This window comes from Phytophthora cinnamomi (genome assembly GCF_018691715.1).
Source record: "Phytophthora cinnamomi strain GKB4 chromosome Unknown Contig10, whole genome shotgun sequence".
In the NCBI taxonomy this organism is placed as follows: domain Eukaryota; phylum Oomycota; class Peronosporomycetes; order Peronosporales; family Peronosporaceae; genus Phytophthora; species Phytophthora cinnamomi.
In genome coordinates, this window is record NW_027150943.1 from 1,306,491 (window position 1) to 1,328,641 (window position 22,151).

Here is a 22,151-nt window from a genome sequence, read left to right on the forward strand (position 1 = left end):
CAAGGTTTCTGAGGGCGATAGCAACTCAAAATCGGAACCCTCGATATCCAACGTCGATGCTGTCAAGACGAACGCGTCTGCAGTACAAGTGACCATGAAGAAGCGGCCAAATTTGCAGACAACGAAGAAGCGCTCCAAGTCCTGCAAGGGCGATGCCTGGAATTCGTCAGATTTACCTAATCTATTCCGCAACGCTGGGCGCAAGCGTGCTCGGGAAACCGAGGACTGCGTTGTAAGCGTGAAGAGGGAAAAAGTTGAAATCGATACACTAGGCGTCGTGGAGGTCAAAACGAGTGCTAAGGCTAATACAAACAAGTCGCCGGCGGTGAGGGTGGCCCGCTCACGTCCTACCAAGACCGAAGTAGTTGTATGCAAGGTCAGAGGATGCAAGCTGCCTGTGCTGTCCGACGAGTTCTGCCAGAAGCACGAAAAGCGCCAGCGGTGTAAGGAGGATGGATGTGCGAATGTGGCAGGAAAGAAAAGCGCTCGGGGTTTCTGTTGGCATCACGCTGGAAAGCAATGCCTGGAGGACGGGTGCACGACCAAGGCGCGCGTGCGAGGGCGCTGCTGCAAACACGGAGGCAAATACTATTGTCGCGAAAAGGGCTGCAAGAAGACGGCGTACCTGCGCGGGCTTTGCGGAGCTCATGTTCGAGCAACCGAGAGCAAAACGTCGGGGAAGGCTGCAGCACCGCAGCGCGGCGGCCACCGTCGAGCGCCGACGAAGAAGGGAGGTAAGAAGTAGGCCCGCAGCATGGCGTCCATTCCGAGCACGCCTGCCGACCAAGAAGCGCTGCGAACCAGTGAGCGAGCTGTCGAGGTCGGAAGAGCGGCAAAATTTGCGCGTGATAGTGAGGTGCCAGCAGCAGGAACAACGACACGGATGTGTTCGTGCTCAGGATTTTTGAGAATGAACCGCGATTAGCACCCCGAAAGCACTTCAACGTTGCTTGTCCACATTGCGCCGGTTGTGTGGTCGTCCTGACCAGCAGTGGAGGAGTGAAAACTGAAGTCTGAGACGAACATGCTGTTGCCCCGATGCCAGCCTGAGGTGGCTACAGAGTGTATTAGCACACGCACATGTGGTTGCCGCCCACCCGCGACTCCATGCAGCTGCTTTGGGCCAGTAGTGTCACGAGGCCTGCCTGCCACGCAGTGCGTCCGCTCAGATCCGCACGGACACCTTGTCATCTTTCGCGCCGACATGTGCTCGGTCTCCGATGCGAACGCTCTGATATGCGAGCGAATTGCATGGCTGAGACCGGGCGCGCCGCATCTCCTGGCGTCAACAGCACTGACACCTTCCTTATAAAAGCACTGCAGCCAAGGGTAGCATATAGGAGCGCCTCGACACTGTAGAGCTGAGGTGTCGATGCAATAAGGACTCGTCGCGCCAAAAACCCGCGGAACGCCATCAGCAATGGCGCACCCTCAACAGAATCCTGCGGCGAGCCGAGGGACCAAATGTACCCATCGCCCGCCCGGCAGAGCCGAGGGCAATTTACTGTCTGGAATCTCAGCTCGATATCCGCTGGCTCGCTGTACCCAAGCTCACCTCGAACCGCCTCGAAAGGCAGCAAAAGACAGCAAAAAAGGCAACAAAAAGGCAGCAAAAGGCTGCTCCACCTTCCTCTTCACTTGAAGGCTTCAGCACCACCCTCGCTGAATACGCCGACTTTTTTTTTGCCACTCGCGAATTGTGCGCCTGTTTTTAGGCTAAATCTCGAAGCACTGCGTTTCACAGGTGGCGCTCGGGTCTCTCCGCGCACGCGGCCAGAGCCGGGCCGCGGCGGGATTAATCCCCGCAGGTTTCGCTGAGAAAATGGCGGTCGCCCTCTGTCCAACACAGCGTTCATTCCTGGAAACGCGGGCTCGGGCGAGGAAGCGTTAGTTAGCGGTGATTGGCGATCGCGCCGGCTAAATCGGACCCTGCACTTCTCGAATTAGACACGCAAGCAGCAGACCATCACTCTCGACCCCATACAACCGCCAAGTCGATGGTCACCCAGCGCGTGGCGCCCATACGACCCGACGCCAGCCCGTACCACGGCGGCAAGGCGGCGCTGGACGAGCTGCTGGCGCGCCGCGACGGGTCCCCGCACGCCGTGGAGCAGGCCGAGGCGCTCCTGGACGACGACGACGACGCGGCGCCGCTCGGGCTGGCCGTGAACACGCGCAACTACCAGGCGCTGCTGGACAGCCTGGCGCGCAGGAGACGCGCGGGCTCGGGCGCCTCGTCCGTCTCGAGCGGCGGCGCGTCCCCCGCGTACCGGCGGCAGACGCTCGCCATGGGTACAGTGTACCAGCAGCACGTGGACAACCAGCTGGAGAGCGACGCCGCTCTGAGGGACGAGAAGCTGGCGCAGACGGTGGGCGCAGAGCAGGTGGAGGAGGAGGGGGAAGAGGAGGAAGAGGAGGAGGAGGAGGTGCAGGACCGCACGGTCGTGGGGCTCCCCGTGGACACGCGCAACTACGAGGCCATCGTGAGCGGCAGCCGCCCCATTCGCTCGGACCCAGGCACCTTCAACCTGCTGAACAGACGCGCGACGGTCGCCACGATGCCCCAGATGCCCATCCCGCCCCGCGTGAAGGAGGCGGAGGAACCGCAGCAGACTCAGGCCGTGGCTGTACCTGTGGAGGGCGACGTGGGCGACGACGACGCCGTGATGGGGCTCCCCATCAGCACAGGGAACTACGTGGCGTATCTGGCGGGAGAACAGGGCTCTGGACTCAAGCAGGCGGGCCACCGGAACCGGGGATACAGCAACTTGGCGTCGGAGAAGGAGCCGCGCGTGAGCGACCCGTATCTGTCGTCTTCTCGACGGGGGAAGTCTCCGCCGGACTCGTTCACGACGGCGCCCAGCAATAACAACAACAACAGCAGCAGCAACGACGACCCGCGTCCATCCTGCTTCGACAACCGCCGCGCCTCGAATGCGGCGTTCGTCCCACACGCAGGATGGGTGTTTATTCGGCACGGCGCGTTCAAGACGTGGAAGCGGTACTACGCGGTGCTGTCCGGCACGGAGTTTAAGTACAGTAAAGGTGTCGGCCAGTCGCCCAAGGGATTTGGCCTGCTGAGCGCCGTGAAGCGAATGGAGGATCTGCGATATGGTCTTTCCCTCGAGTTTGGCGATGGCGGGACGCTTCAGATTCGCTGCCCTGGCGAGAATGATTACGATCAATGGCTGGAATTCATGGAAAAGACCGTCGAGCGCAACCAAACCATTAATACGCAGTCCAAGACGTCGTACACGCTGACGGCCTCGGAGCAGCACGAAGGCTATCTGTTCAAGCAGGAGAAGAACAAAGCGTGGAAGCGGTGTTTCTTCGTTGTGCGCATCGATGGCTACATCGAGTGCCGCGATCATGAGCACGGCGCGGCTGACCGCAAGTATTCAGGATACATCAAGGCTGTGTCTTTTGCGGACTGCCACGCGAATGGACTTGCGATTCAGCTCAGCACGGACGCGTCAATGGTGTGCTATGCAGATTCTTACGATGAGCAAATGCTATGGTACGGCGCAATTACGGCCGCTGCCAGTGCGAACGGCAAGACGGCGCAGCCCAAGACCTCGGTCAAGAGCTGCTACGTTCAAACAGCACTGTCGAACCACGCAGGGTGGCTCTATAAGCAGGCTGGACTATTTAAGGGGTGGAAGCGGCTGTACTTCACACTCCATGGCGTGGAGTTGGCATATGCAAAGGACACCAACTCGGAGACCGTGCTTTGCGATAAGGCACACACAGTGGAGGAGTGGGAGGGTCATGCGAACGGACTGCTGATTCGGCTGATGAGCGGGCGCGTCTGGAAAATTCATGCAGAGTCATACGAGACGGCGAAGCGGTGGCGATCCGTCATCAGCAGCGCGTGCCGGCATGCCGAAACGTTCAACCTCAAGAAGTACCTGAACAGCCGGCGCCGCAAGAAACTAAGGCCCGTGTTTGGCGGGTGGCTGACGGAGGTGAGCAAGGGCTCTCGCCTGCGTCGATTTTACGTGATGGACGGTTCCACGCTGGGAGTTGCCAACGATGTTGACAATCAGCTCGAGCGTCTCGGCACGGTTGTGGACGTGGGCTCGACGCGGGACCTGGAGTGCGGCATGGTATTCACGCTTGCCAATGGGAACAAGCTGAAGGTGAACTGTGACTCGCTTGCCGACTCCAGATGCTGGTACGAGTGCCTGAATTTCTCGTTCAGGCAGTGAGTTTTGTACAAAATAGTAGCTGTAGCGTCAGTCGTAGGGTATTAGGATCGCACGGAGTCAAGGTCCGGCTGAAGAGCTTTGTTTTCGCGGGTCATAGTGATGCAGGAAGGGAAAATATTTAGTTGTTTCAAAGTTGATCTGGTGTTGGCGCTGCTGTCTGCTCCCCATCCTGGCTTTGGGCGACCTGATACCGAGGGACCTTGAAGTTGATGGATACACTGCATGTTATTCGTGCGGTACATGTAGGCCAGACCCGACTTATGCAGCAGTTTACACGAACAGCTTGATTGCAGCGAGGCTTGGGTCCTGGTTCAATAGACAAACACGTGATTGCAGCCAGCCTTACCTACTTGCGCGCTTTGGGTGCTTCCTGTTTGAGCGGCAGGCTCCGCACCGCCTCCAGCGCGAGCTTGATCGCGTCTCGCGGAGGCAGCTCGTTCTCGTTTTCCAGCGCGGCCAAGGCAACGCGAGCGGTGACCTCGAGGAACTCGCTGAAGACGAGCATCCTGTCCTCGACGCGCTCCACTTCGCGCATGCCGGAGAAGCTCTGGTCCACCGCGCGGTCGAACATCGCTTCCTGCTCCTCCGGTGTGCCGGAGCAGAACATGCCGCAGTCGTACAACATGCTCTTCAACCCCGCAGCAGAGAGCAGTAGTGGCCATGTGGACGACACAGGTGGACATGTCGACGGTGCTGTGGTTGATCCATCTTCGGCCTCCGAGTTGTCGCTCTTCTTTCGGATAAATGGCTTCGGTGCATGGCCCTGTGCGTACTTTGCGTACAGCTTGAGGAGCTTCGGTTTGACTTCCTGGAAAATCGCCACCATTTTCTGATTGTGTTGCATGACGTTAGCATGAATGCATTCCGAACTACGAGGACGAATAACTGTAAGATAACGAAGCAACGTACATTGTGATGCGAGTGGTCTCGGAAGGGCCCGCTCGTAAGTCTCGTGATGGTAGGTAGGATCTGAGCCTTGAGCACGCTGTCCAAAGTCTCACAGAACGGAGCTTTTGAGGACGAAATAGCCTGCACCACTCGCAGTACGGCGTGCAAATAGCCGGCGCGGGACAGCGTGCCCTTGTCACTCATTGCAACAAGTCCGTCGTGGCGCAAACTCTGCGAGATCGCCTTCTCCACCACTTTCCAGTCGTTGGCGTCATGAAACTTGACAAGCTCGCATTCGTGCAAGAAGTGCGAAAGCTCTGCACCGTTCATGCCGTAGGTGAGCTCGCTGCTTCCGGTAGCGTAGTGCATGTATCCAGCGTTCAGCTCCGAGAACTGTGACAGCAGCAGCTCCTGGAGGAGATCACGCTCGCGAGGATCCTTTTCAATATCCTCAGCACGTATGCGACCCCAGTCGTACAGGAATGCAGCTTCCACTTCCATGTCGGTCAAGAACTGCCCCGAGTTGACTTGTTGCAGCATTTCCGCGTGAGCGTATTGCTTCAGCTCCTCTGCGGAAGAGTCTCCCTTGGCCTCAGCATCAACTTGGTCTTCAGCGGTGGCTGCTTGCTGTTGTTGTGACTGTTTTGCCCAAGTGCTAGAGATTGCAGTCGACTTCGAGTCGGCCTTAGCATCAGAAGCATGATCGGGGATATCAGCACGCTTCTGCGATGGAAAGAAAGCACTCGCCGTCCATGCTGTGAATTGAGGCGTGCCGATCTCGTTTACAGGCACTTCTTGCTGAGGGATGTTAGTAAAATCATTATGCAACCATGAAGACAGCTTCTTACCTGTAGCTGGACCGTCAACGTCTCGTTGTCCTTGCAAGCCTCAGCAATTCGCTTTTCGGGACGTAGTACTTGACCATTCGACTTGATGATAGCAGCAGGAAGGAAAAATCCTTGCTTGATGTGGGCGTCTTCGCGAGTACGACAGCGTCCATGAGGTGCTGCCAAAGCATATCGCTGAGCTACCGCTAGTCCGAGCCATCGACAGGTCTGGGAGCCTTCGCCACAGGGCACTACAAACTGCAAGCCGTGCACCTTGACATTTACACGCATATTCCCCGAAGATTGCGCTGCAGAATGTCCTCGCAACCTGTTCAAGGCCAGCAAACGGAACTGAGTGACTGTGAACAGACGCAACGAATAGCTTGCCTAATGCTAACGACCGATGAATTTATTCGTGTATTTTAATGGTGCACCTTCATCGCATTCGTTGAGGTTAATCCAACAACTTGGACTCGATGTGTCGGCCAGCGAATTTGCAGGGCCTTGACGACAGCTCGCGCTTCTGGCAGCAACTCCACTGGTAGCCTTCAAGAGGATACTTGCGCGCCACGAAGCGGCCCGGGTGGAACGAGCACGAGAGAGATGTGTTGGACTTGTTCGTGAACGTCTCGTTGCAGTTCTTGCACCTGCGAGGCTTGTGCATCGTGTCCAGCTCCTTAGAAATTTCGGCACGGTCGCGTGCGCGCTGCTTCTCGCGCGTGAGCTCGTCCTTCTTCACCTTGCGAAGATACTCTTTCTGCGTATCAAGCAGTTGCTGTTGCAGCTCGCTCACCTGGCACACGAGGTCTTCAATGCGCTCCTTGGATGAATCGTCGATTCGCTCAAGTGTTTTGACCTCCGTCTTCTTGTTGCGAAGCTGCTCAGTCTTGCGCTCAATCTCGGAGTCTTTCTCATCGATAACTTCACGTGTTGCAACCAAACTGGCAGAGAGATCCTCCATTCGAGCACTGAGACGCGCGACTTCCTTCTTCAGCAGTGCGTTCTTCCCACGAAGCTCGTCAATTGCACGGTCCTTTTGCCGAAGCTTGCTTTGAGCATTCTCGACTTCCACGTCCAAAGCGTGGATGCGGTAGCTCGCTTGCTGTGAATGAAAAGTAGACATGAGAATTGCGCCTATTGACTCCCTGTGATAACGTAAAGTGCAAAGGCATTCGTTGCTCACCTTGGTTTCAGATTTCACATTTTCGAGTTCCTTTGAAAGTGACTCCCTACATGTGAAGAGGGCATCTTGTTAGGGTAATGGCATATACACCACAGTAAGCCAAGCAGCGTACTTCTTCTTCAGCTCGTGTAGAGCAGTTTTGTTCTGACCGCGAGCTGCTTCCCACGCAGATTCCACAGCCTTAACGAGCATATTCCGAATAAATGTCGATCGTTAGTCACTACATTGTACACTAACAAAATGAGGAATTGACAAAATGATGCGAACGAACCGCGAGTCGGACAGCAAAATTCTTGGCCTCCTCTGCTTTGTCAGCAGCATCTTCCTCAGCGGCAGCGAGTTTACGCTTGAGTTTCTGGTTCTTTTCCTTCAGCTCGAGAATGGTATTCTCGTGCTCGATACTTACAACCTCCATCCTAAACAAATAAATTGCAAGCAGGATAGGTAAGTGAGTATTACAATCACTCGAGTCGATAATACGCCTCCAAACTCACTCTCGAAGTTTCTCCTTCTGTCGTGCGTTGCGCTTTTGTGAATCCTCTAATTCCTTGAGCAAGTCCAAGCGCTTCTCGGTTTCCCCTTTAATGTTGGAGACCTGCTCCATGAGGAAGGCGTTCTCTCTTTCTAGCGCAAAAGCTCGTTCACATTCGCGTTCGTACTTTTTAATATACTGTTCCAGCTTCGTAGTGGCCGACACTTTGTCTTTGTGTTCAACCCTGGTACCAAGCATTAGTCAGCAACCATATCATGCAAAATAGCTCCGATCTCAGTAGCTTGCACGTACTTTCGGTTTGCGACTTCGCGGCTGATGGTGTCTTCAGCCGTCTCCTTGTAGCGCTGGAGAACGCGTAACTCACCCATCATCTTGGCCTTTTCTAAACGCAAGTCCTGGTGATCGGATAGCAGGCGCTGATATTGGTCTTCCAGACCCTTGGCCTTCCGCTTCCACATTTCTTCCGTCACGCTCCAGGGCTTTTGAGTCCATCCATCCATGATATCAGGCATGGTGCCGAGATGTATGAAGCTGCTGCTGGAACCTTGGGGCCTTCCGCTCGTGAAGGAACTAGCAGCACCTGCTGAGAGCAGCAGGCCGCAACAACAATTATAGCGAGGAAAAAGCCAGCTCCCACCCAAGATGTTCCTGCCGCGGGGTCAAGTTCACGAGCTACAAAAAGATTCTGCGTACGAAGTCTATTAGCAGCAATGGCGAGAAGAGTGCAAAAGAGCTCGACAAAAAGATCAAAGATAGCAAGCTTACCTTGTCAAGATTTTCAGCTAGCTATATCGCTGCCAACTAAAGAAAGAGCACGGCAAAAGCGCACATACGGCCAAGAAAAGCTCACACGACAGCAGCTTCAGTGATAAGGGCAAGGCGCTTAGTCACTTACATTGGAGACTTGTCCAGTAATCAGGGTACCTGCTCAAAGCAACGCATACAATCGCATCCAAACTTACCGAGGAAACGGATTGAGCCTATCGCATTGAAAATAGCTGTTGTCGAAGGTGCTTCGCATTTGATAGGCTTTCCCCTTCAAGGTCAGAACACGAGAGCGAGATTTCAACGGGAACAATCTCACATTACGAACTGCCGCGGATCCGTTGAGACAACGGGTATAGATCAAAGTGCGGTCATGGAATGGATATTACTTGTCTCCGTCTTCACCATCAAGATCGTCAAGATCGGGCAGTACTCGACCAGCGTGCACCTCGTTTCCAGAAAACACGGGGCTAGCATCTTCATCTCCATTGCTTTCCACATCGCTATCGTCACTGTCCTCACCCAGGGGAGGTAACTCACGGCTTGCGTGGACTTCTTCGACGCTACTTCCTGGTGCGCTGTGATCGATCTTTCTTTCTTCCTCCTCAGTTTCGCTCTCAGAAGATGATGATCCTTCTTCCAGCCACTCATGGAACTTCTCAGCACGCTCTTTCTCCTCCGTCTTGCTTTCACGATGAGTGTAATCCGTGCCATCCCAAAACCCGCACTCGAGTTTGCGTCCGGCGAAAAAGCGCCCGTTCATGACCTCCACGCACCGGGCGGCACTGCCACTAGAAGCGAACTTGATCACAACCACGCCGTCGACGTGCTTAGCGAACAGGGTGATTTTTGAAACTTCTCCGATCTTTGAGCATTCGTCGTGGATGTCTTCCTGCAATTCCTTCTCATACTCTTCGTCTGTGACAGGCGATGCATTTGTTTAGTTGTCTTTATATTATATCACCAGCAGATATCAGACGTGAATGTAAGGCCTACCTTCAATTTCCGCAGGGGTAAACATGTGCTTGATAACCACAATACGCAAACCAGCAGGTTCACTGACCTCGCCTTCATTCCAGGACAACGCCTGACAATTTGGACAAGTTAGCTCAATCGCAAAATGAAGTGCTTGTAACAGTATACACTTCTCGTACCTTTTCCTTCTCAAACATCTTAATCTTGGCACGCGTGTCAATCTTTGGCTTCTTCCGCTTCACAAAATCGCCTCCTTTTTGCTTAAACTCGGCTGGCGATACATCGATAGGCCAACTACATGATGCGGAAGAACACCAACACGCATCAGGTCATATAATGAATAATGGAAATAAACACATCAACGGCTTACTCTGGTCGGATCTGGGACTTGTCAAGAAGCTGGACTGCTAACTCGACTGAAGCCTCCTTCATGTAACACACTGAACAATCACCCTGTGGTTGGGGAATCACACAGATCAAAAGATTAGCACACCAACTGAGAATCGAAGCTACCGTGTCATGACTGGAACTTACGTTTAAGCCGCCGCTTTCCTTATTGTGGTACATCTTGATGCGAGGTTCGCCGGTTGCAATATCGGACTGAATCACACCGCACTTGGCAAAGTGGTCATGCACTTCCTGCACTGTGATGTCCAGCGGCAGCCCGTTCACGTAGACCCACGTGTTCACTTTGCTCTTCTTCCACTTTTCACTCTTTTTCTTCTTCTTCTTCTTTCGCTTCTTAGCAGCGTCTGCGTCTGCCTCTGTCTGCCCGGCAGGTCTCGCCGCTTCCGCTGCAGTGGGTGCTGCAGACGGTTCTTCGTTCTTGCCAGCACTGGCACCGTTGTTGTCATTCTTCGTGTTATTTTCTTTACCAACCGGCGTATCCGCTCCTTCATTCTTCTCCTCATCCACCGCCATAGCAGCCTCCTGAAGCAATGCCAGCTCCTCCTCAATTTTGTCTTCCGGTGTCACGTACGTCTTCGACTCGGCATCGAACACATATTGCTTGCCATCCTCCGCAACCAACGCCTCCGCAGTCCTAGCAGCATCGCAGCCACAACAACCACTCAATCAGCCACCTCTCTCCAACTCCCTCTCAACAAACATCGAATCTCCTCGTACTCTTTCTCAAAAACCTGATGCTCAGCCGGAACCTCGCTGCTCTGCTCCTGCAGCTCCGCCTCGCGGTCCAAGTCGTCGTTGGCCTCTTGCAAAAACTCCTTCAGCGACGGCACCTCACCTGCAGACAAAACAAACAAATAAATACACACACAAAACAGCCACACAATTGGCACAATAACTATTGCAGAATGCAATTGCAATTGCATTGCGCGCACCGATGGGCTTCCAGTCGTCCAGCTCCTGGCTCCAGACGAGCGTCATGCCGTCCACCTCTCCGTCCACGAAGAGCGCCACGAGCTGCTGCGTGGCCACTGGGCCCGTCCGAGCCGCCGGCTGACCCGGGTCCGACGCGTTCTCCGCCATGTAGAACCACGCGGCCGCCCAGACGCGGCAGTAGGCGGCGAAGGGCTCGACGCTGGCCAGCGCCGTCCACTCCGAGAGCCGCTGGGTCCACGCCAGCTGCTGCGGCTGCACGATGCCCTTGCGCAGCAGGCGCTTGAGGATCGGAGCGCCCACGGGGCCCTTCTGCTGCCCCGTGGCGGCGTCCAGGTACAGCCAGCGCTCGGCCATGATGCGGTGCCGCCGTTAGTGGAGCTGCTCGTGATTGAGAGGATGCGATTGGCTGAAAAGTGAGGTTGATTTTCGACGAATGAACATGTAGAATGAACAAGGTTATCAGAGAACATGGCTACATTTTACATGGCTACACTTTTTCATGGCTACATTTTGCTCGAAGAGCTCTGCATTGCTCGACTATGGAGACGGTGACGTCGCATTCGAGCGGGGAACCTGGACGCGGAGACTTTGTGGAGGTCGGGTATGCGCCGCTGGACAACCAGAGAGCGGTGGGGCTGGTGACGCACCCGAGTGCAGGCGCCATCTCGACGTTCGTGGGCACCACCCGCGACAACTTCCAAGGTTGGTGCTGGTTGCATTGCATGGTTATTGACTCCATTGGTTCTGCTGTCAGAATGCTGATGCTGTTGATGCGGCTGCTATGGCAGGGAAGAAGGTGGTGCGGCTGGAGTACGAGGGCTACACGCCGATGGCGGTGTCGGAGCTGCGCAAGATCTGCGGCACGATCCGCGAGAAGTGGCCGGAAGTCGTGGGGGTCGCACTGTTCCATCGGCTGGGCGTTGTGGAGGTGGCGGAGGCCAGCGTCATTGTGGCCGTGAGTTCGCCACATCGACGAGAAGCGTTGGAAGCTTGTGCGTTCGCGATTGATACGCTCAAGGCCACGGTCCCCATTTGGAAGAGCGAACAGTACGAAGGGGACGCGAGGATGTGGAAGGAGAACGTCGAGTGGGAGGACGGAGCTGCTGCGCGTTCGTCTTGCTGTGCAAGCAAACGCGTTATGGTTCCTGTCGAAGATACATAAGTCATTGCAAGCTTATGACACATCACTAGCGATGGTGTTGCCTCGGAAGCGTAAATGCCCCACTAATTTTAGCGGTTGGAGGTGGCATCTTCGCGAGCGACTCGTCACTATGGGAGCTGTGCGCGGCATCGAGCCTCGGCGACTAGCGCTGCGATACGAACCCCCAGGGATTATCGTCGAGTACGTCTACCACGGTGATGCAGGAAGGCAGCTCTACCACCATGAAATTGACTTGAAGGCGGAGCTGTCGTTAGGCTCAGGCAGGTTCAGCGTAAGTGTTTCTCACCTTATCACAGCAGCAGCGTGATTGTAATCTCCAGCTTCTAAGAATCTTCATGACAATTGCGCCATTGCTACCAGGAATATCGTATTGAAGGGCTTGTGCACGATATCATCAAACAGCACAAAGAGGTTGTAGGGGACAGCAAGGTTCCGCCGTCGCAGGTAGCGCGTACAAACCGTTTAGTGCGTTAAAGACGACTAAATCTCTTCTGAATGGCTTCATTTGCAGCTTGTCCGCTTGGTACGAAAGCTCGTCGACCACCAACGAACACCTTCTGAGGTGGTGCCTTCGCCAGCCCCAACCTTACCACAGGCCGATTACAACCGCGTTTCTGAGACGCAACTCAAGCAAGTGAAGCAGAAGATGGACCTGGTCTTCGAGCAGAACATCGTCCGGCCTGACCAGGAAGGCTATCAATACGACAAGCAGGTCGAGTTCCAGGCAGCGACGGAAGCGTCCGACTGGGACGACTGACTAAAAGACACACCAACCACATTAAAATAAACTGGATAATAGCAGATTACAGAGTAACAGCGCCCAGCGCCAGCACGGCCTCTTCGCTTCTACACCTGTGCTGTCATCGCCCGCCATTCGGTCGCGCTTCGTCTCCAGGCTTTCCACAGGTCTCTTCAGCTTACACGCCCTTCTTGCGCAGCTGGTGGAAGTGCACGAACTTGGACTTCCGCTTCTTGGTCTTCTTCTTGTCCTTCTTGGCCTTCTTGGCGTCGGCCATGGAGGCGTCGGCCTCCTGGTTCAGCAGGGCGGCCTCGGCCTCGGCGGGCGTCTGCTCCTTCACCACGCCGGTGATTTCGCTGCTGGCCACGGGCACCGCGGCGCCCATGAGCTTCTTGAGGCTTGCCACGGACTTGCCGGTGCCTGAACACAATGAAATCAATTGTCAGCGCATTGCAGCTAGCCTGGAACGAGATATATCAGCGGTGGAACGCACCCTGGGCGGAGATGGCCTTCTTGAGGTTCTCCTGGATCTTGGCCTCCTGCACCGCCTGGTGCGGCACGCCGATGCGCTTGCGCAGCTCCGTGCGGAACTTTCGCTTGATCTTGGAGCGCAGACTCTTGGCCATCGTGACGGTCGGGGCTGGAGACGGCGGGGGTGACGCTCGGGGCAACTTCGATGGTGACCGAATGGAGCTCAACGGCTTTGCCACTGGCCAATCAACCGGCGCAGCAGCCGATTGGACGATATTGGGGGTAATAGAGGTAGACTATTGGATGAAAGAGGACTGTATGCGACGTGTGAGAATCGGCAGTGAAGATGGAAGTTGTAGTTGTAGTTGCAGTTGCTGCTGTGCTACTGGCTGCACCTGCAGCGCGTTGTTCGTCTGTACCTGCAGTTGTTCGTCTGCAGTGCAACCTGTGTACTGAAGACTATCCGATTCACGAAGTGTCACCGCTTCGACTCAAGGTATGTGGTGGTGTAGTGGCGGGCTATAGGACCAAGCCTTGTCCACGAGCACTGGGCCGCACAGAACGTGAGGCCAAGCTGGTATAGGTGTTTAGAGGACGAGGAACCTTCTAATGCTGTAGGAGATACATTGTAGCAAGATCAGTTAGTTTACATTCTACTTCGTAGGAGAGAAGCAATAGAAGAAGGTTTACCTGGAAGCGCCAGCTTCCCTCACGTGTGTTCAAGACCGGAACCCACTACAAAGATATCTTTAGTTGCAAAGGTTGCGACTGAACACGACAACAAGAACAATGGCTTCGACCCAAGTGAATGAAGCGCAGAACGCTCGTCATGCTGACGAGCAAACCGAAACAGGGTATGGTGGCTTCGGCCAGGATGACGACCGTGCCTCGCGTGCCCCAGCCCATCTTTGCCATCGTAAATCCGCCACTGATCACCGATGTGTCGCGGGAGGAGCTGTTAGAGTGGGTGAAATTGCGAAAGGAGTACGTCGCTGTCATCGAGGCAAGGTGCAAGGCGGCCAATGAAGAAGTAACGGCTGTCTTGCGTTCGGTGCGTGATTCCTTCGACACGAACCTGCTCGAGACAATGTGTGAGACGCGTTGGGATGTGGACCTGGAGCATGTGAACGATGCGTTTCTCATGGCGAAGATCACGGAGATCACGGCCAGCTTCAAAACAGGGAACTACCAGACATGGACGACCTGTTTAATGATGAATTGAAGCTCGACCTAACCATCTCTGATGTGGAAGCTCGGGTTACGGCCTATTTTCACCTCGCTAACGAGATCATTAAGCGCAATGGTGTGAGTGACCTTTTCCTTGGTGAAGATGGGACTAAGCGCAAGTGTAAAGTGTTGGTCAAGTTCCTGCCAGGACCACTAAAGAAGAAGGTGAAGAATGAACTAGAGTACCGCAGCGGCGAAGCAAAGATTGTTGTGCGCAAGCTGTACTCAGTTGTGAGCAACTTAGCGTTGGAACTGGAAAGGAGACCCGAGCCGTGAAGAAAGTGAAGGCCAAGGAAGCCAAGCTCGGCAAAGCCTTCGCGAAAGGTGGATCAGTAAAGCTTTTGGCAAAAGCCTGTGGTGGCGGTTGGTGTTGCCGCTGGTGTCAAGAGAAGTGCTGGGGCTGCACCGAAGAACGGGGACCAGCGTAAATTCGCCCGTCCGCCCCATCCTAAGAAGTGCTTTCATTGTGAAGGAGAACATGAGTACATTAACTGTCCGACAGCGACCGAAGCTGATAAAGCGGCGATCAGAGACAAACGCCGTGCCGAATACAAAGCTCGGCTGCAATTCGGATACCAGCAACGGAAACAGAGCTAGACTTTGCAGGATTCGCGAGTGCTTCCCGCCTGAAGGGGGTACAGTATTACTGGAGGAAGTTTTGGTTGTCCCGCTTTGTGCAGATAGTGGAGCGACGCAGACCAGCATGAGTGAGCGTGTGTTTCGACAGTTGAAAGATGTGTGTCCGGATATTGAGTGTGTGGAATTGGAGAAGCCTCTCCGTGCATTACGGTGGGTGGAGAGGTGGAAGTGAGGCGAGCAGTGAATGTACACGTCACGCTGAGGACGGCTGCAGGTCCTGTCTCTATTAGTTCGCCGGTGCAATGCTTGATAGTGCCAGGTGACCTAGAGGAGTTCCTCCTGGGAAAGGAGATGCTGGCTGTTTTAGGCATCGACGTGGACAGAGAGCTCGAGATGCTGGCTCAACTGAGTCATGAAGAGGACAGTGATGAATTTGATGAACCGGACGTGAGTCCAAGAGCAGAAGTAAGTGATGAACTGTTGGAGTTGGTAAATGCACTGGTGGAAAAAGCAAGTGGTCGAGGTTTTCCTGCCGACTACCTGGAGGAACTGCGTAGAATCTTCACGCGCTTTTACCTGTTCAGATCGAAGCTGGGTAGGGACCCTCCAGCACGGGTTCCACCAATGCGAATCCGACTGAAGACAGGAGCGAAGCCCTACAAGTGCAAGGCAAGGAAGTATCCTCCCGAGGTCAGATGCTTCATGGAGGAGTTCAACCAACAACTTGAAGAGCTTGGGTGGATCTACGAAAATCCTAACAGTAGGTGGGCTTGCCCAGCCTTACCTGTGAGGAAGCCTAGCGCTGATGGCTACCGCCAGACCGCAGACTACAAGCCGGTCAACATCCAAGTTGAAGGCATTGTGGGGGTGATGCCAAATCCGCAGGTTGACTTGGAGCTGGTTAAAGACTGTGAATTTTTCGGGTTGTTTGACTTTATTGAAGGGTACTGGCAAATTGCGCTGGATGAAGCGTGTCAGGAAATCTTGTCGTACATGACCGATCGTAAGATCTATACACCAAGACGTGTACCGCAGGGCTACTGCGACGCTGCACTATTCTTTCAGGCCACTGTGGAGAAGTGTTCGCAGGAGTTGTTGCATAAGCACCTCTTGGTGTGGATAGACGATCTGATGCTCTACGCTAAGGACGTGCAGACCTATTTGGTGAAGCTAGAAAGACTGTTTGAGCTCTTAGATTTCTTTGGCTTCAAGTTGAGCGTCACCAAATCGAGTCTGTACGAACCTCAAGTAAAGTGGTGTGGGAAAATTATCTCGGGTAGAGGTGTGAGTCATGACCCCGAACGCATCAAGGCGCTCACCACGCTGCCCTACCCGACCAACGCTGGTGAGCTGCAGCAATTTTTATGCGCAGCGAATTGGATGCGTGAGAGCGTGATTGACTTAGCCAGGGTGGCAAAACCACTACAAGAAAACTGGATGAAGCTCTCGCGACTGCAACGAGACGCACGAAGCCAGTAGCATCAGGAATTGCACTTGACTTGGGAGGCAGTAGTCGACAGGCGTTTGACGAGCTCAAGGGCAAGCTGCAGAACGTGGCCACTTTGGCATTCCCGGAGCCAGACGCCGTGATGTGTCTCATCACCGACGCGACCGACGTCGGATATGGTTTGATTGTGACACAAGTACGATCGTGGCAGACCAAAACGCCGGTTGCAGAGCAACAGCACGAGCTACTAGTGTGCGTCAGCGGCACATTTACTGGTTCGAAACGCAACTGGAGCGTGATTGAAAAAGAAGCGTACCCGATTATTTGTGCGTGTGATCAACTGAGTCATTTGCTTCTTCGCCCACAAGGATTTAGGTTGTTTTGCGATCATCGCAACCTAATTTACGTGTTCGCGCCTGGCAAGGAAGTGAAAAAGCATATCAGAGGCAAGTTACTCAGGTGGGCGATGAAGCTCATGGAATATCGGTACCACATCGAGCATATTGAAGGATCGAGTAACGTATGGGCTGACATGATATCCAGGTGGGCTGGAAACCACAGTGACACTGTTGCACTGCGCGCAATGGTGCTACGCAAGCGGGGGTGTCGGGGGGAAGATAGGACCCAGCGTACTGAGCGCAAGCGCCGGCGAGGGGAGGAAGATAGGACCCCGAATGCCCGAGGCAAGCGTCGAAGAGGGGAGGCAGACAGGACCCCGTCGACTCGGCGTGGGCGCTACGCACTCAGTGACGAGACGAGCACCGCTAAAAGGATGGCCAGCCGACCATTTGATGACCCGGATTTCACGTGGCCTACACTGGATGAAATCGTTTCAGCCCAGGAACGATATGTGCATACGGTAGCTAGCAAATTCTTGGTCAGAGGTGATTCTGGTCAGGGCTGGTACCACAACAAGAGACTGTGGATCCCGAGCCAATGCAACAACCTGCTTCAAAGACTCATGGTGATTGCTCATTGCGGTGCGCAAGGTCACCGCGGCCGCGCTGCTATGATGGAACACTTTCAACGTCACTTTCATGTGGACTATTTACGCAGGAAGGTGGACAGATTCCTGGCTTCCTGCCTACTGTGCCACCATGTTAAAGGTGGAAAGGTGGTACAACGTCCATGGAGTGAAACTTTCCGCTGTCATGAGCGTAATAGAGCACTGCATTGGGATTTTCTTACAGTAGGTGAATCTTTTGGCGACGACAAGTATCTACTAGTATTGAAGGATCATGCGACACACTACTGTGAACTTGTGCCGTGTGCCACGCCGTCTAGTGCGGTTGCAGTGGCTGCGATATTAGATTGGCATGGAAGATTTGGTATCCCGCCAATTTGGATCAGCGATCAAGGTACCCATTTTAAAAATGAGGTACTCGCGGAAGTTTGTAAGCGGCTCAAATGTGAGCAGAAATTTACGGTGGCCTACAGCCCATGGATCAATGGTAGCATTGAGCGTGTCAACCGTGACGTGATCCAAGTTCTCCGAGTGATGTGTCTGGAGTACAAAAAGGACATCCGAGACTGGACAATGTTTGTTCCGCTACTGAGAGCAAGCATCAACCACACACCTGTACCTTCGCTGGGCAACAAGGCACCTGTAGAGTTGTTCTGTGCACTACCACTGCCATCCCGCTCGAGTTCTGCGTCAACTTGGAGCAGAGAGGTGTTGGAGTTGACTGAACAGCCCGAATTGATAGAGCAAAAGCTGCAAGCGCTACGTGCTAGTGTCCAAACTATGCACAAGGCGGTCGACGAAGAACGAGATCGGCAAACTCAGCGCAACAAAAAGGCCAACGAGGTGCGAAAAGGCCAACTTTAGTGTGGGGGACTACGTGCTGCGGTCTCGTGTTGACCAAAAGCACCAGGACAAACTGCTAGTCACGTGGGTTGGCCCCTACCAGATTGTGAGAGCCGATACGCACTCCTTTGTGGTCAGACACTTGGTTACGGGAGCCGAGATGAATGTGCATGGTTCTAGATTGAAGTACTATGCAGACAAGGACTTCGAAGTAACAGAAGAAGTTCGAGAACACGTAGCATCCCAAGGAATTGTCCTGGCTGTGTCTGAGTTGAAGGAGCATCGCTGGTGTCCAAGGAAAAAGGACTACGAGGTTTTAGTGGCTTGGAAAGGGTTGGAGGCGATCGAGGACTCATGGGAGACTGTACGGTCCTTATTTAAGGATATCCCAGTCTTGCTGCGAGAGTATGTGTCCCGTGCGGCAGACACAGGGTTGACAAAGTACATTGAAAGGGCATCAAGATTTGCATCAAGTTGAAGTTGCAGAGTGATTAATCGGAGTGATGATCACGGCAACGTTTACATTCGGAAAACATTCGTGCAACATTATGTCTTGGCCCAACGACACAAGTCAAGCCAGATGTGGCCAAGGCTTGACGGGGCGGTGTAGTGGCGGGCTATAGGACCAAGCCTTGTCCACGAGCACTGGGCCGCACAGAACGTGAGGCCAAGCTGGTATAGGTGTTTAGAGGACGAGGAACCTTCTAATGCTGTAGGAGATACATTGTAGCAAGATCAGTTAGTTTACATTCTACTTCGTAGGAGAGAAGCAATAGAAGAAGGTTTACCTGGAAGCGCCAGCTTCCCTCACGTGTGTTCAAGACCGGAACCCACTACAGGTGGTAACTTTTTGACCGCATTGCTGCATGTGCTCTTCAACATGCAAGTAGCAATTCATTGCAGAGTGTCGCCACTCGCTTTCCTTCTCGCGGGCACCAGGCTCGGACAAACGAGCGAGCACTGCCCAGTGCGTTCGTAAGCTCTGCCGTCCCTACGAAACGTCATACGGTATCCCCTTGGCCAGGCCGTATTGATGCAGCTCTTGATTAGATGCAAAACGGCTGCTTGGACAAGTTCAACGTCGTGCACCGCCGCATTCGCCAAGTGTCCCGCTCGCCGCCATGTTCTCGCTCGCCCGCCGCGCCGCCACCCGCGCCCAGCGCCTGTCGCGCCTGTCGTCGTCGCTCGGCTGCTTCCCGGGCACCGACATGCCCTTCGTGCCCGACGTGGTCTTCCGCGACCCGCGCGACAACGACCCGATCCCGTGCTTCCGCAGTATGAGGGCGTGCAGTTGCAATACTCCCGTTAATTAATACCCTGCAATCGCTGACGCTGTCGCTGCCTGAATTGCAGTCCTGAACGAGGACGGAGACGTCGTGGAGGGCGCCACGGACCCGCAGCTGAGCCAGAGCCTCTGCACGGAGATCTACAGCCAGATGATCCGCCTCAACGTACGAATTCGCGGCAGTTGGCAATGGTCTGGTAGAGATTTAGAGCTGACGAGGGGTATTACTGCTTACTGGTGCCTTTGCAGACCATGGACAACATTTTCTACGACGCGCAGCGCCAGGGCCGCATCTCCTTCTACATGACGTCGTACGGCGAGGAGGCCATCTCGTTCGGCAGCGCATCGGCGCTGCGGCTCAGTGACATGGTCTTCGCGCAGTACCGTGAGCCCGGCGTGCTCATGTGGCGCGGCTTCACGCTGCAGAACTTCGCCGACCAGTGCTTCAGCAACAAGGACGGCCATGGCAAGGGACGCCAGATGCCTGTCCACTACGGCTCCAAGAACCTCAACCACCAGACCATTTCGTCCCCGTTGGCCACGCAGCTGCCGCAGGTGAGAGGTGGCTTGAAGTGGCGGCTTTCGCGGCGGGTGTAATGCTGACAGTAGTATAATTGTATTTGCAGGCTGCGGGCGCTGCGTACGCGTTCAAGCTGGCCAAGGAAGACCGCATCGCCGTGTGCTACTTTGGTGAGGGAGCTGCTAGTGAGGGCGATTTCCACGCTGCGTTGAACTTTGCGTCCACTAAGGACTGCCCCATTCTCTTCTTCGTCCGCAACAACGGCTTTGCCATCAGTACGCCCACTGCCGAGCAGTTCCGCGGAGATGGCATTGCGTCTCGTGGTAGTGGATACGGTATCCCGATCATGCGCGTGGACGGCAACGACCTTCTTGCTGTTCACGAAGCAACTCGTCGTGCGCGTGAGTTCATTCTGAGGGAGAACCGACCCGTGCTTATCGAGGCCATGTCATACCGTCAAGGGCACCACTCGACTTCGGATGATTCCACGCAGTACCGTCCTGTGGCCGAGATCAAGCACTGGAAAGAGACGTGCGATCCGATCGAGCGAACCAAGCGCTATATGCTGGTATGTAACTTTGCCGTTGGAGACTAAAACGCGATGTTCTAACGTGGTGAATCGATTATTTCTAGAAACGTGGATGGCTCAGTGAGGAGCAGGATCGCCACATGCAAGACAACGAGCGAACCAATGTCCTTGCTGCATTGCAACAAGCCGAAACCAAGGAGCGACCACCTCTGGAGACGATGTTTGAAGACGTATACGATGTCAAGACGCCGCACCTGCTTGTAAGTTCAACGTGTTTATTTGTCAAGGATATTCGTTGCAAAAGAGACTAATTCAAAGTTATTGGTCGATACAACAGGAACAAGAGCGCGAGATGATGGAACACGTGGCAAAGTACCCTGACTACTACACTGAAGCGCACTAGGAAGATTCAATTACTCAGTACAGCTTCGTATTATCATTCGTTTGCACTAAACAAGAAGACTTCGTATCCATAGCGCTGGCGTACTTGATTCCGCTTACGCTACACTCGACCTAGTTTCACCATGATGCGCCCGCTAGCTTCACGCGATATTTGTGGTCGCATGGGCCAGGAAGAGAGTGACAAGGCGAAAGTAAAAGCCTCGGTCGAAGATGCAGCAGCTTGCTTGACGTCAAGGTAGAGGGATCGCAAAGCCATCTCAGCCAGCTCGTCTTCGTCCTCTCCTGGATATTGCTTGCTGTGGGTGTGTGGAGTCACGACGAAGCAAATGTTTGACTTTCCCGAGCGAAGTGCACTAATCGCATTGTTCACAAGTTCCTCCCGATAGATTTCATCTTCGAATACCTGACGACAGTGCTCAACATGAACTGTGTGGGCAGCAACTGGCTTTTGTCGAACCGGTGATGGTTTCTCATTTAGCAGATCAATCGTTGGACCAGTAGTTTGTTCTGGTGTCATCTGATGATGACCACTTCCACCATTGTTGTCAACCCCCTCCACAGCCTTTGCGAGTTCTTGTTGAAGTGAAATTGAGTTGTAGCCTTGTTTGGTAGCAATGGTAACATCAATGTCGAGCCCAGGGTCGGTAAGTTGGCGTTCAATAGGCTTCAGAGTTAAGTTTTGCCACATAGCCTCGATTCGGGTGACACCATCCCATTTGGGGAAAATGCCATCAGGATTTTCCTTGATAGATGATGAACTGACGAATGCTGCTGTCGCAGTCATATCACGCTGGCGACGGTCCGAATACTGAATATCGCTTTTTGCTTTGGTCGAAAGTGAGGGTGGCTCGTGTGCCGCTAGTATTTCCTCCATTGCAGCGAGCTCATCAAGGTAGCTTGGTGCTTTAGTAACAACACACGTAGTTGTACCGTCTTCGTGCTTGCTAGCAGTCTTCGTTTGAGCATCGAGAGTTGAAACGTGAAGACCCAACTCCAACGATATTGCAGACTCATAGTGAAGAGACGGAAGCTTTCGAGGATGGAGCAGGATTCGGTTAGCCTGGTCGTGATCTAGCGAGTTGGAAAGAGTAGCTTTCTTGGAATGTTTTGCATTGCTACGAGGATTTGGTGTGACCTTCGGTGTTTCTATTGTCTCTATCCATTGCTGCCGAAGCGTATGATATCGTCGGAGGCATGCACTGCAGAGTGGTTGTGACTCGTAGAGCTGGCTGCGATCTCTCTTTGGAAGGCGGTGCTGTAAGTGAAAGGATAACGCTGAGTGGAATTCCGTAAAGCCTCCAGC

At 54.1% G+C, this 22,151-nt stretch overlaps 8 protein-coding genes across 10 annotated transcripts; 4 read left to right on the forward strand and 4 right to left on the reverse strand.

Annotated features, from left to right (window-relative positions):
- Positions 1–1,997: 1,997 nt before the first annotated feature.
- Positions 1,998–4,208, forward strand: IUM83_05835 (Pleckstrin homology-like domain; the record flags this gene model as incomplete). The annotated part of the gene is made up of 1 exon (XM_067929993.1): positions 1,998–4,208. One exon carries the CDS (start codon positions 1,998–2,000, stop codon positions 4,206–4,208), a length of 2,211 nt encoding a protein of 736 aa, XP_067798172.1.
- Positions 4,209–4,554: 346 nt separating this feature from the next.
- IUM83_05836 (uncharacterized protein) lies at positions 4,555–6,214 on the reverse strand (the record flags this gene model as incomplete). Its single annotated transcript, XM_067929994.1, has 3 exons — positions 4,555–5,037; positions 5,118–5,894; positions 5,945–6,214. The coding sequence occupies 3 exons, from the start codon at positions 6,212–6,214 to the stop codon at positions 4,555–4,557; spliced, it is 1,530 nt and encodes a 509-aa protein (XP_067798319.1).
- Positions 6,215–6,377: 163 nt separating this feature from the next.
- IUM83_05837 (uncharacterized protein) lies at positions 6,378–8,111 on the reverse strand (the record flags this gene model as incomplete). Of its 3 annotated transcripts, none has more annotated exons than XM_067929997.1 (6): positions 6,378–7,025; positions 7,107–7,148; positions 7,215–7,286; positions 7,378–7,522; positions 7,601–7,822; positions 7,891–8,111. In XM_067929997.1, 6 exons carry the CDS (start codon positions 8,109–8,111, stop codon positions 6,378–6,380), a joined length of 1,350 nt encoding a protein of 449 aa, XP_067798321.1. The 3 variants fall into 3 exon arrangements, with proteins under 3 accessions (XP_067798321.1, XP_067798322.1, XP_067798320.1); XM_067929996.1 differs by having other exon boundaries at positions 7,107–7,152; positions 7,219–7,286; positions 7,891–8,099; XM_067929995.1 differs by lacking the exons at positions 7,107–7,148; positions 7,215–7,286 and having other exon boundaries at positions 7,891–8,057.
- Positions 8,112–8,749: 638 nt separating this feature from the next.
- IUM83_05838 (rna-binding protein) lies at positions 8,750–11,034 on the reverse strand (the record flags this gene model as incomplete). The annotated part of the gene is made up of 7 exons (XM_067929998.1): positions 8,750–9,282; positions 9,361–9,451; positions 9,519–9,633; positions 9,710–9,792; positions 9,874–10,381; positions 10,465–10,582; positions 10,680–11,034. The coding sequence occupies 7 exons, from the start codon at positions 11,032–11,034 to the stop codon at positions 8,750–8,752; spliced, it is 1,803 nt and encodes a 600-aa protein (XP_067798327.1).
- Positions 11,035–11,219: 185 nt separating this feature from the next.
- On the forward strand, positions 11,220–11,842 carry IUM83_05839 (Molybdenum cofactor synthesis protein 2 large subunit; the record flags this gene model as incomplete). Its single annotated transcript, XM_067929999.1, has 2 exons — positions 11,220–11,382; positions 11,469–11,842. 2 exons carry the CDS (start codon positions 11,220–11,222, stop codon positions 11,840–11,842), a joined length of 537 nt encoding a protein of 178 aa, XP_067798328.1.
- Positions 11,843–11,951: 109 nt separating this feature from the next.
- IUM83_05840 (molybdenum cofactor synthesis protein 2 large subunit) lies at positions 11,952–12,599 on the forward strand (the record flags this gene model as incomplete). Its single annotated transcript, XM_067930000.1, has 3 exons — positions 11,952–12,113; positions 12,203–12,286; positions 12,354–12,599. 3 exons carry the CDS (start codon positions 11,952–11,954, stop codon positions 12,597–12,599), a joined length of 492 nt encoding a protein of 163 aa, XP_067798148.1.
- A 160-nt stretch (positions 12,600–12,759) lies between these two features.
- Positions 12,760–13,207, reverse strand: IUM83_05841 (Uncharacterized protein family UPF0642; the record flags this gene model as incomplete). Its single annotated transcript, XM_067930001.1, has 2 exons — positions 12,760–13,001; positions 13,075–13,207. 2 exons carry the CDS (start codon positions 13,205–13,207, stop codon positions 12,760–12,762), a joined length of 375 nt encoding a protein of 124 aa, XP_067798147.1.
- A 6,026-nt stretch (positions 13,208–19,233) lies between these two features.
- IUM83_05842 (2-oxoisovalerate dehydrogenase alpha subunit, mitochondrial precursor) lies at positions 19,234–20,849 on the forward strand (the record flags this gene model as incomplete). The annotated part of the gene is made up of 6 exons (XM_067930002.1): positions 19,234–19,387; positions 19,466–19,563; positions 19,647–19,952; positions 20,024–20,485; positions 20,551–20,706; positions 20,784–20,849. 6 exons carry the CDS (start codon positions 19,234–19,236, stop codon positions 20,847–20,849), a joined length of 1,242 nt encoding a protein of 413 aa, XP_067798150.1.
- Positions 20,850–22,151: the final 1,302 nt, after the last annotated feature.